Here is a 12,429-nt window from a genome sequence, read left to right as displayed (position 1 = left end):
CACATATAAGGCCAGTGTATTAAGTCAGGACTGGTCTGCACTTGCAGAGGGAGCCATTGACCAGGTTTAGAAGAGGAAAGCAAGAGGGAATTTTGAATTTTAGTTTCCAGTAAAAAACCAGTCTTGAATGTGTAATCTGATTCTTAGTAAAATCGTAATTCTAAACTATGTATTTCACTGATTAGACTAATCAAATCGTGGCTTAAATAAGAATGAAAATTACAAATAATTTTTTGCGTAAAGCTGGGGATATATTTGCTTTGTTTTTACATACAGAGCAAAATGAAAATTGTTTGTCAGAAGTGACAGGTACGTAAAATCTAAAATAGTCCATTGCAAGAGCTTACGTAATTGTCAATACCTTATTCACTTTAGCGGTACCCTGGGCAAGTAATACTTAAATCAACCAGACTGCGGCTGGCTCATGCAAGAAGAAAATGTGCAGCCAGCTCAGTGCCCTGTGTCGAGCAGCCTCAATCTTTGCCAGCAACCATACAAATCCAAGAGAAGAGTGAGGAGGTGGAATTGGAAAAAGCAGTTCAGCCTTTGCAAGTGCAGGAATCCACAAGCCTAAAACAACTTCAAGATGTCTCCTTGCCTCCTAGTGGTGTTACCTCTGAACTGCCCCATGTTAGCACTTCTCCACTCACCAATGACCAGCTTCAGCCAGAGACTGCTACTGGAGTACAGCTTCCACCCCCTTTGCCTCCTCCACCTCCACCTCCACCTTTGCCCTCCAAGGAAGATGCCACCAAATCCTTAGAGAAAAGTGACAGCTTTGTTAAACGTCAGAGTGTGGAGAAGGGAGTCCAGCACTCTTCTGGTGTCCCACCAGCACATCTGTTTGATAGCAGTCAGCTAGTCAGTGCCAAGAAGAAGCTTAAGAAGACTGGTGATCTAGAGGGTTTACAGAGGAGGAGAGGTAATGTTTTAATTTCTGCATATTTAATTCAAAATTTGTTATTATTAATTTAAACATTGCAGTGCACATCAGTTCATTTTTTGAATTATTCTGTAGGAAAATGTATGCTGTGATTAATTTATTATTAATGGGAAAGTTGTTAAATCCTTTTTAGCTGAGAGATACTGGCAACTCTAACACCAGGGCTTTTACGACAGCATGGCATATTTGTTCAGTGGGAAAACACGTATGAAATTGAGTCTACATTATCCCATGTTAGACTAGATAGAAAATGGACCTAAATGCTGTTGAAAAGAATATTTATGTATCTACTTACTGCTAGCCCTGTAAATACTCTATGTTTCACCTGAAGATGCAGTGTTCTATTTAATAACAGAATAACAATAATTTTTATGTGGTCCTATTGTTTATTTTACTGACTTGCATTTTATCTTGCAATTTTTTATAAAGCACCTATTGTGTGTGCAGTTTTATATGCATCATAATGTGACAAATATAAATTCAAATCAATTATCCCTCTTAAGAATATTGTTCATGTCTGCAGCAGCACTCTGCACTGAGATGTTCCAAGTTTCTGAGTGGCTTCAGAAATTTGTCTCTGTACAACAGACAGGGACATTACAGTCCGTCCTTCCTCCTTCAAATGTGCAATACTGTATTCTTTTATATTTCTCTTTTCATTGTGTCTTTGCTGTCTAGGCCTTTAGTAGGACAGACAAAGCTTATTCCTAAAAGCAAAACAGGTTTTAAAAAACATATTGTACAATATACAAAAAAGAACCTGGGGATACATACGTGTTGATAGAGAGGTGCTGCACAAATTACGTGCCAGTGTATGCAAAGTGTTCAAACTTTATTATACTTTATTATAATGCATTCTCTGAGGTGAAGATCTTTCCCACTCATGGCTCTTACAAGAGCAAAAGCGTGATTTTTATTTTTGCAGAAAACTAGTTTCAAAATTAGGGATAAAGGAAGGATTTGCCATAAAGAACTATCTCTGACTTCTTTGTTTTCATTAATTATAAAGGAAGACAATTTTTATAACTGTGCTGGGACTAGATGCCAACAAATACATGAACCCAGAGAAGCGACAAAATGCATGCTCTTGCAATTGACTATATTGCTGCTTCCCTTGCTGGCTTGTGGAAATAGTCATGCAATAGGTGAAATTAGCCCAAAAATGCAAGTGGTAAGAATGGATCCCACAGTCCAGTATGTAAGACATGTACTCATTACCCGAGTTCTAAAGTAAAAATCGATGATGCAGTAAACACTTTCATTATGTTGAAATCCTTGTAGTTTATTCGACTTTCCTGACTGCAAACAGAAAAGCCACATTGTTCAGAAAGTTTTTCTTCCTGATAGGAAGTTAAATGGTTACAAAAATTACAACTGTCTGTATAAACCAGCTTTGCCCTGGTAATGAGATTATTTAGAAGCTAAAACAATATTGGAGCTACCATTATACTTATAGTAGGAGACTATCATATTAATAGTATGCAGGCACTTTTTGGTCTTGAGGAAATAAATATTAAAACTGATAAAATTTTGTGAAAATAATACTGAAGGTCTTTTGATTTGCTGCAGTGAGTTCCCCAATGGATGAAGTGCTGGCTTCCTTGAAACGTGGCAGCTTTCATTTAAGAAAAGTTGAGCAGAGAAGTCTCCCTCCTTTTCCTGATGAAGATGATAGCAATAACATCTTGGCACAGATCAGGAAAGGGGTGAAACTGAAGAAAGTACAGAAAGATGTTTTGAGAGAATCCTTTACAATTCTGCCTGATACTGACCCTCTGACAAGGAGCATCCATGAAGCATTGCGAAGGATTAAGGAAGCATCACCTGAGTCAGAGGATGAAGAGGAGAGTTTGCCTTGCACAGACTGGGAAAACTAACCTGTAATTAAGCTACGTTTAAAGATAATATTTCTACAACAGTTTTTTATAACAGTGGCAGCTAAGCCTCAGGTTGTGCATTCTGGGAGACTTTAGTAGGAATGTGACTAAACTGTCTGACATCCAGTGTGATAAAAATGCACATATGAATTGAGTACCACTGACTTTTCAAAGAATTTAAGGTTTATAATAAGGAAAACCTCTTTTTAGACAGTATGTTAGCCTTTTACTGTTCCAGTACTTCTGTTGAATATTGACAGGATGACTTAATATAAAAGCTCTATTTTATTTAGTCAGTTTGAAGGGACAGTTGCCAGTTTACCTAAAAAGTTTAAAAAGCAGCACAGTCACTCTGGGACACACCTTATACTTACTTTCTGAATATTTCTAGCCTTGTAAAAATTGGGTATGTCTTATTTCAGACTGAGTAACTTGTAAGTGAAGGACAGTTAGGTTTGAATGCTGAACACATTGAAATCTCATGGGTTACCCTGAGTGGCTGACTTCTTATGGCTTGGTTTCAGTCTCTAAAATCTGACTTAATTGAATTTTCAGGCTGTAAACAGTAAATACACAATTTATACTTCTGCTAGTCATATGACTTCCATGAACTTGCATTAATACTAAGCTACAGTGCCTGAAAGTACAGATATCAGACTTCAGCAGATGAAATTAATGATTTCAGAACCAACCAAAAACTGGCAAGAGATCAATTTTCAAAATAATAGCTGCATCAGTAGCACGAAGATATTTGTGACCACAGCGGCAGCATAGGGTGCTTCTCTGTGGTGGCTCTCTCATGTTACACATGAATGAACTTGAGTATCAGTGAAGGTTCCCACTAAACCTAAAATCTGAGAAACCAGAGGCATGACAATCTGAAAAGAAATTAAAAATCTGTTTAGAAAGGCTGTTTAAACAGAATGGAAGACAAATATTTGTAATCCTTGCAACACAGTTAGCAGTAGAAAGAATATAACCTTTTTGAATGTTCACAGTCCAGCATTTCTACCCTGGTTAGTTGTTACCATAGCTGGAGAGTGACTGTTGGTAAAGTGCTACAGCTGTTTAAAAACTGATTCTGACTTGGCACATCGTCTGCTGAATGTTCTTGTGATTATGAAGTACTGTCTCAATCTGTTGCATTGGTGTGGTATTTTCAAATTATAATATTTTAATTTTTTGAAAAGGACAATAAATGCTGCGTTCAGTTCCTCACAAACTAGCCATTGGCCACCCTAATGATTTCACACTGTTTAATTATGGCTTTTTCCTTCTATTCCATACCAAATGTACTGCTAGTTTTGGAGTTGAAACTCCAGGAGTGGAGATGTACTTAACTCTTGCTGAAACTCCAAGTAAAAATAATTTTTCTTTCATGTAACTTCTTTCTATCCTTGCATATTGAAAACTCCCACTACCACAGCTCTTCAGAAATCAAGTGACAGCTATAAGAAAAGACATGTCTTGGAACTAACTTGGCTTTCTTAGTTCAATTGCAATTAGACTGCAATCTCATTTCCTAGATAACAGATAAAATTTAAACTTTGTGATTTGACTTTAATTTTAGTAAATCTGTTTGACTGTTTAGGATTTTGTTTGCATTTTTTTGGCAAAATACAAAGAAATTTTCCAGGACTGACTTAATTTTTTTTTAATTAAATTGGTTGACCTCCTAAGCATTTTACATTGGAAGTGCACCTTAGAAATATTCTGTGGTCATTGCCACACAATGTAAATATATGTTTTTCTTTGCTATTTGCAGCCCCATAAAAGGAGTTCAGAATGCAGGCTGAAAATCACGGCCAGGTGGTCCCTGGTTGTTGTTTCCTTTTACCAGTCTACATCCTTCTGAAGTCCTGTGAAATCATTTAGACCTAAAAGCAGTATTCAGTGTCAGTTCAGTGTCAGGAGTATGGGCTCCTTGTTCTTTACATATCTGGGACTTGCTTTCTCTTACCAATGTTGTATTTTATTACAAAAACAACCCTGTTAGGGGTTGTTTTAGGTGAGATTATTTAACACAAAATAGTTTAGATTGAAAAATGGTTGTAAAGAATAGCTCAGAAAATTTGGGGATATTCACTTCATCAAAAAATTTGGGGATATTCACTTAATCAAAAAACAGCTCAGAAACAGCAGAGATTGAGACAAAGCCCTTGAAAAACTCAACTGAAAGAATACTTTCCATATAGATGAACATACTTGCTTGAAGATACAGACTGGTTTACTAACATTCATCATACAAGAGTAAAATAATGAAAATCTGTTGTAGAAATAGCAGGCTAGTATTTTTTACTGTAAGGTTATCCAATTAATATCATGCTTTAAGATTGATCTTCTGGTTTTTAACTTGTAAGTGCTACACATGCCAAAACAGTAGCATAGAAATTTTAGGTTGAAAACATGTTTAAAGAAGTGTGTTGGCACACATTTTTTATGAATTATGCTTAATTATACGTATGTCTGTATAGGCTAAGTGTAATGCACATATTTGCCTTACAAAAGGGAGGCTAAATCTGATACAGTGATGTATATTTATTAAGTACCAGAAAGTTCCTTGATACGTGTGAAGGAGGGAGTATTAGCAGTGCTCAGTGAAGTGGTTTCATTAATTATTGAAGTTTGAAGACAAAACTAATAGTAACTAATTCTTGCAGGAGACCTAGTAATTTCTTGTATTTCCTGTTCTGTGAGTTAACTTCTTCATAAAGTTATGGCTAACCTTTTAAAGAGCAGTTCTTTCCAGACAGACACTCTGAAACATGTAAAAAGATACTGAGGCATTCTGTATATTGAAGTAGCTGAGCAAGCAGTATAAATATGTAGTAGCTTCTGTATGAAAAATCTGAGAGATTACTGGTTATGTAAAGTATCCTGAGGATATCTGCATATGAGTACATAATAGTGCACCATAGTACACTAAGAGTACTGTAACTAATGCAGAACCTGAGCTCCTGTAGGTGGTGGGCAAAGTAACAGATAACAAGGGTGCTTTTGTTCTCTGATCCAGTATTTTGGACCTCTTCAAACTCTAATCTGTGTTAACTGCCAGAAATACCAGAAGGCAAAAAAAAAAGTCCTGGTCATATGTGTGTTCTGGCACCAGAGTCACTGTGTCATTACCCTGGGAGCAAAGAGAACCTTTGCTCAGTATATTGCACTGCTCACTATATTGCATGTTATAATTGCCTTATATGTTGAGAATATAAGAGAATATTTGTACAGCAGTTTAGTTTTCAGATGTTCCTTTTTCTTTCTTTCCAAACAGGTGCTTGACAGCCACCAACATGTGAAAAGAAACCCCAGTTGAAGATTACTTTTCTTCTGCATTTCTGAGAATTCAGAGCCAGCAGTTATGACCATCAATTCCACAGGAGGCTTTCTTTGGCAAAGAAATAGTCTTTCTTTGGCAAATAACTCAGTACTTGGAAAAAAATGGCCTGAAATGTTAATTTCAGGTCACTTTTTTCTTAATTTGTTCAAACAAATTCTGGTTGGGGCACAAAGCTAAGTTGTTAAGACATGCATTTTATACTATCAAGAATGCCCAATTCTTAAGCACTTTTTATATTTGCGTTAGTAATATACGGCCAGTTAAGTGAGGGGGCCATTTTGAGTTGGGAGACTACTTGCTGTTAGAGTAACTTCGAGGTTCTAAACCAGCTGTAAAATGGCCCCTTCACTGCACTGAATATCTCTTGTGCTTGAAAATTCAACAAAATGGCTCCCTGCAGAGAAGCTTGCTGTGTAGCAGTCTGATATTCCAGAAGGAGAATTCCTAGTTGCACTACAGTAGCTGAAATTCAGTAACATGCAACTAAGACTTTTTTTCTTCTTAGCTTGAAGAAGCATATATCAGTGTGAAAAGCAACAAGCGACCACAGCACAATGAGAATTGAGTTGAATTCAGTACATATTCAAGAATGTGTTTGTTTCCATCATGATATATTTAGCGAGACATACTGCAGCACCTTTTTAGAAGGTCATGTTTAGTCTGACATCTTTTTAAAGTAGACATTTTCATGCTTTTTAAAAATATTTAGCTATGCTGAACCAAGTTAGTTATACTTTTATCATTTGTTATAAGAAGCAATATTTTGTAATTTCATACTTAAAAATATTTTTCTCTTTTGGTTTAAAACAGCTTTTGATTAGTCTAAGCAGCCTTTAAAAAAAGATCAAAGCACTTAAGCATTCTGATAATTGAGTTGTGAAAATCATGCTATTCTTGCTGGTTTTCATTATTCCCTTCAGTGGCTGCGAAAATGTTTGTATTTCATACCCAAAAGCCTACTGGCTGAAAAAAGTTTCTTTTAATTCTGACTGTTTTATTTTTAAAGGAGAGTTACAACTTCCTCTGCAGTGAATACTTAGGAGTAGTCCTAAACCTCATGACTAATGGCTGCAGGCAGCTACTCTTACGATACCACAGTACCAAGAGGTATGTCAATACAGAGATACAAGTAGCCTTGTACCACCTAAAAACCTCATGTGGTATTAAAAATCAGCCCACTTCTGGAAAGCTGAATTTCCACTAGCATTTTGTTTTTACTAGTGTAACATACACTGTGTTTGAGAAATACACAGTCCCTGTCCTTTGTGTTGTGTGGTCCATTCACTGTTCCTCTTTTGACAGATAAACTACTTTATGGGGATCTGGGTTCTTTAAGTGGAGTTACTCATTGCTGCTGTCGTGTAATGGAACACGTACTGTGTTAACATTTATAACAGGGGATTTCACGTCTTGCCGTTTACTTACAGAGAGAGGAGCAGGAGACCTTACCTTAGCAATAGGCTGTGTAATCTAAAGGAACCTCAGCTCTGGGACCCTTCAGTCTATTGAAGATGTTTTGCTGTGGCTGTCCAAAAATTAAAGCTCTGTCAAACATCTCGGGAGGATTTTCTTAACCATTGTTGCCTTACTTATAAAGTTAGTGAACATTGATTTTCAAAGCACCTGTGAGCAGCGTTACTGTAGAATTGTATAGATTTTGCTGTGTTAGTTGCTAGGTCTCTATTATTCAGCTGTGTGAAACACCTGATACTGGCTTTCCACAGGCCTAAAACTTCATGATGCTTTTTTCTCAAACTTATTCTCCGAATTCTGTGCTACATGGTGTGGTTGCGAGCTGTCTGATGCTGTGTTCATGCAGCAATAGCAGCACTTTCAATGTTCATCATAATCATTCAACACTGCCTATACCATCAGCTGTTCTGTTCTACATTTGTTTGTACTTTCAGTCACACCACACATTAAAACCAAGGTAATCAAATAAATTTTTGGCTGTAGCACAAAACAGAACTTTGATGTAGAATGGTAATGAACATTATACATTTCATCTGAAACCTAGTGCTAAATTAAACAAGGAGCTTTTATGTTCATTTTTTCCTGTTTTCCAGCCTGCGGTTTCATTCCTTAAACATACAGAACACTAGCAAAATTTCAAGCCGAGGAAAAATAGTGTAATTTTAAAGTATTTGTGCAGTGGTTCCCTTGCACAACATGTTTTGTCTGCAGTTTACCACTGTGTTGTTTTCTAAATAGCTCCATGCTGTACTCTATTACAGTTTTCAGATATGTTTGCCATGTGATCTGTCATCTTTGCCTTGAAAAATGTGTGCATGATTGATGAAAATTACTCTTCTTAATCTGTTTCATATTTAGCTGAAATCTTAGATTTCTGTAGTAGCTTAGTCTCAATAGAAATGGAGTTCTCATATGAGCATGTATTTTATGGCACAAAAAAGTAGTTGTTACGCTGAGCATAGCAGTATGTATCAGTTCAAAACTGCCATCTTCTATGTGAAGATGAATGAATTTTTTTCCCTCATCATACTAAAAAAAAAAATCCTGAATTTAAATCTCCATGAGTCACTAGATGTCACAATTTCACGTAATTTTCACTTTGATATAAAAATTGTGCATATGTAGTGTACACAGGCTAATGGATAAAAGGTACCATCCTGTGCTGTGTGAAATTTTCCAGTGGGATGGCTACTGCAGAAGAAGGGGAAAGTTTAGTATATTTATAAGAAACTTAGGGAAATAATGACAGTCCTGCGTTGAGGTCAGTTCCTCCACAGCTGAGAAACACTGTAATAGTTGTGAGAAATCTTGGCAAGCATCACTAAGGAAAAACACGTAAACATGCGCAAGGAAAAAGAACCTCCATAAAAAGACCTGCCTATTGATATTTTTGATTTTATTGTTGTGGCTGCATTGTTCTGTTGCTAGTTATTTATCTTAAGTAGTTTATCAACTTTTTGGCTTTTTTCTATTTTTAGAAACTTATTTCTTTTTTGAAATTAAAAGTTTTACTATGGTATAACATCCAGTGAAGTAAAGATTTGGGATGCATAATGTTTATTGTACAAATGCTTATGTAAGGACTGAAAAACCTTTTATAAATGGGAACAAGAAACTAAATACTTGGGTTCTGCTAAAATAACCAAAATGTAAGGTAAACAGCAATAGTCTTGTTCAGAAATTGAATTTATATCAACAAGAATTTCATGTTCTCATTCATGGAGGTTCCAGATCCTTTACAAATGACCAATAGTCTTACTCACTTTACTGTATTTTCATGTTAGTTCTCTGTGTAGGGTAGATGAAGGTTTTTTTTTTTTATTCTTTTCAAACATCACTTCTAAGTTTTGCCTGGTTTTGTTTGGTTTTTCTTTTTTTTAATCTGACAGTCTGCATTCTACACCAGACACTTGTAAAATAAATTAGTATGATTATATATTGTGTACTTTTGTGACTGAATTGGGGATAGAACTCAACATACTTCACTACATTATTTGTAAAGAATCATTTTGAGTATAAGCACTATATTCTGTACTGTTTAATAATAAAGTAATGATAGATGCATTATTGAAAATGCAACTTACTGAGAAGAGGAGGCAGAAACATTATTGGTTAATGTTACCCTTATTCCATTTGTTGCACTGAATTTCAGGAGTGTAATTTGTAAATCAAGTTTGCTCATGCGTGTAATCAGATTTTATTTTCATTGTAATGCTTATGTAATTAAATTACCTGGATGTATTTCTGGTAATGATTTCATAAGCATGGACAATATGTTGTTGATGTTTCGCACTACAGAATTAATGTTAAGAACAAGCAAAGCTTCTTGCAAAGAAAAGGAGTAACAGGAGCACCTTACTGGGAGAGCATGTTGCATGATTTCAGTCCTCTTGGAGCTGACAGACAGTAGGTCATCCTAAACTTGACTGCAAATTGCTCTTTGGTGTAATAAGCACATCAACATTCTGCTATCAATGCTATCAACACAATGGCTATTTTTAACCTATAAATATACTGTAATTTAAGTTTTCCTACAAATTGAATTTATATTTAATTGCTGCCTAATACATAAATACTTAAAATTTTTAGGAGGGTCAAGGGAGGGAGGGCAGGCATGCCAATATACTTGTGGGAGGGGCTGTTGCATATATGGGTCTTGGTACTTCTCTTTCAGTTTGACTGTTAATCCAAAACTCACAGCTCTGGCTTTGGTGAATCTGCAACCTGACATTTATGTATTTTTATTGTGATTCAGGCCTTCTATATTCTGTTGCTCAGAGCTTCAGAATTTGACAGAAAAGGTCATCTTTCCATTCTCAAATGTGAATGCTCTGTACCTCCAATATGGAAAATGACCAAGCAATTAATTTTATTCTGCTGAGTTTTTAATATTAATGTGTAGAGCATTATCTATAGCTCATTAATCAGTAGTGTTTCCATTGAAAACAAGTAGAAAGGATGATAGGCACCATTTTGGTGCGTATAGTCCAAACTCTGCAGAGACTTTATTCCAGAGACTGTCACCTATCCAGGAATTTGTTTGCCATAAACTGGCTTGATTTTCAGAGGATAAACATAGTTTTGACTTCTGAATTGGTAAATAGGTGTTGGGCATTGGGGATATTCATTCAACATCTTCCAGCGTGTTGTTGCTGTTGCTATATGTTTTGAATTTCATTTTACATGTATACAAATGTGTCATCATGAAAGGAAAGCTAAAAAAATACAGATGGCTGCAAGTTGTCTTACATGAATGAAGCCAGTGAAGCTTAATGAAACTAACTCCTTTGTTAAGCCTGTAGAATAAATAAGAAATAATGAAAATAAATTTTCCATTCACTAGCTTTGTGCAATATTATCATTAGACTAAGACACTGCTAGCACATTGTGCTTGGCTTTAAGAAAGTTCTTTAATTCCATTATATTCAAAAGGACATCTTAAATGCATATTTTATTGTAAACAACTCTGCAAATTTACTATGCCTGAAAATGCTCAAAGTTATTAAGCATTAAGCACAAGTATGTTTTAAAAAAAGTTTAATAACTAAACAAAGATTTCTAGCAATACCTAGAAACTAAAAAAGGTTTTAATTGTCTGCTTCTTGGTCTTTTTCCTTTAGTGCAGCTTTTCTGCAGTGCAAGTTTATTGCTGTGTATTTCATGGGGTTTTATTATCATGATTCAGAAATTTAAACCTGTACGCAAAGTACTGCATTCACCTTATTGTACATGCGATGTAACATCATACTCACAGTTTTGGTGCTTTAAAATTATTCCTCTTTTCTTTATTAAAGGATATTTATTTGATTGCTGTCTTGGTTTTAACTTTGATTATATACTAACATTTAAAAAATACTTTTGGTACAGTTTGGTTCCCGCAAAAAACAATTTCAGATCTAATTCATTTCAGTTCCCATTGGTATTCTTACAATTCCTCAAATTCTCTGTCATGGTTTAATGGCAGGTTGTTGCTTCTAAGCTATGTTGCAGCATGGAATATTTGTATCTAGGTAACATCTTTGTAAATGAAGATACATGAACAATTTAAGTATTACAGAAGACCCTTGCTCCTAAATGATGCTGGGTAGTTGTGCATAATTACAAATCACACCCACTTTCCATCTCTTGATCAAAAGACAGAAACACTATCAAAAAGGGTGAAAGTTTAAACACTGAGATGTTAAGAGCTTGGCACCCTTATTTACACCTACCATGTCCCTCACTAGAGTTCCTAGGTGTTTGTGAGTAAGTTCTTCCTTTTATTGCTCTAGCCAATTTGTGGTATTATTTACATAGACCTAAATCTTGCAAAAAAAGGTATTTTTATATTGTATGTCTTTTCCCTTTTGCTTCTGTGTTTTTGGTGCAGTGCAGGTAGGTTTGATTTCTAGCTGGTTCCTTAACATGAGGAAACAAAAACCCAGTGTATTTCTAAAACAGGAACTTTTTAGTGCCATTACAATCCTGAGACAACAAGAAAAAGGACGTTTCAAAGAGTGACATGAAACCAACTTAGTATTTGCAGTGCAAATCTACATTGCAACATGTCTTGTACAAAATTCAAAGCTGTCTGACTTTGGTTTCCTAATGGTGTTTTTCATGCCAGGTAATAATGACTCTTAATTTTGGGTAGTGGAAGAACATGTAGAAGAAGTAGGAAATGTGTTTTGAAATAATCAGTTCTTTGATTTTTGCTGACTTAAGAGAGAAGATAGTTACATTTGTGTCTGAGGTCCGTTCCTAAAGCTCTGGCAGTGTGTGAGCTTGATGTGGGTACCTGCACAGGTTTTGCTTTGCAG

General features: G+C 35.6%; 1 protein-coding gene across 1 annotated transcript in view; it reads left to right on the top strand.

The window, feature by feature from the left end:
• Positions 1–11,437, top strand: part of JMY (junction mediating and regulatory protein, p53 cofactor) — a 66,539-nt gene extending 55,102 nt beyond the window's left edge. The window contains exons 10-12 of the mRNA XM_005427274.3: positions 376–922; positions 2,513–2,823; positions 6,092–11,437. Of these exons, the coding sequence (XP_005427331.2) occupies positions 376–922; positions 2,513–2,820 (855 nt within the window). The 3' untranslated portion in view covers positions 2,821–2,823; positions 6,092–11,437. The remainder of the gene's footprint in view (positions 1–375; positions 923–2,512; positions 2,824–6,091) is intronic.
• The last annotated feature ends 992 nt before the right edge of the window (positions 11,438–12,429 follow it).

The sequence above is a fragment of the Geospiza fortis genome, unplaced genomic scaffold (assembly GCF_000277835.1).
Source record: "Geospiza fortis unplaced genomic scaffold, GeoFor_1.0 scaffold201, whole genome shotgun sequence".
Taxonomy (NCBI): Eukaryota; Metazoa; Chordata; class Aves; order Passeriformes; family Thraupidae; genus Geospiza; species Geospiza fortis.
Note: the sequence above shows the minus strand (reverse complement) of the source record. Positions and strands in the feature narration are given on the sequence as shown.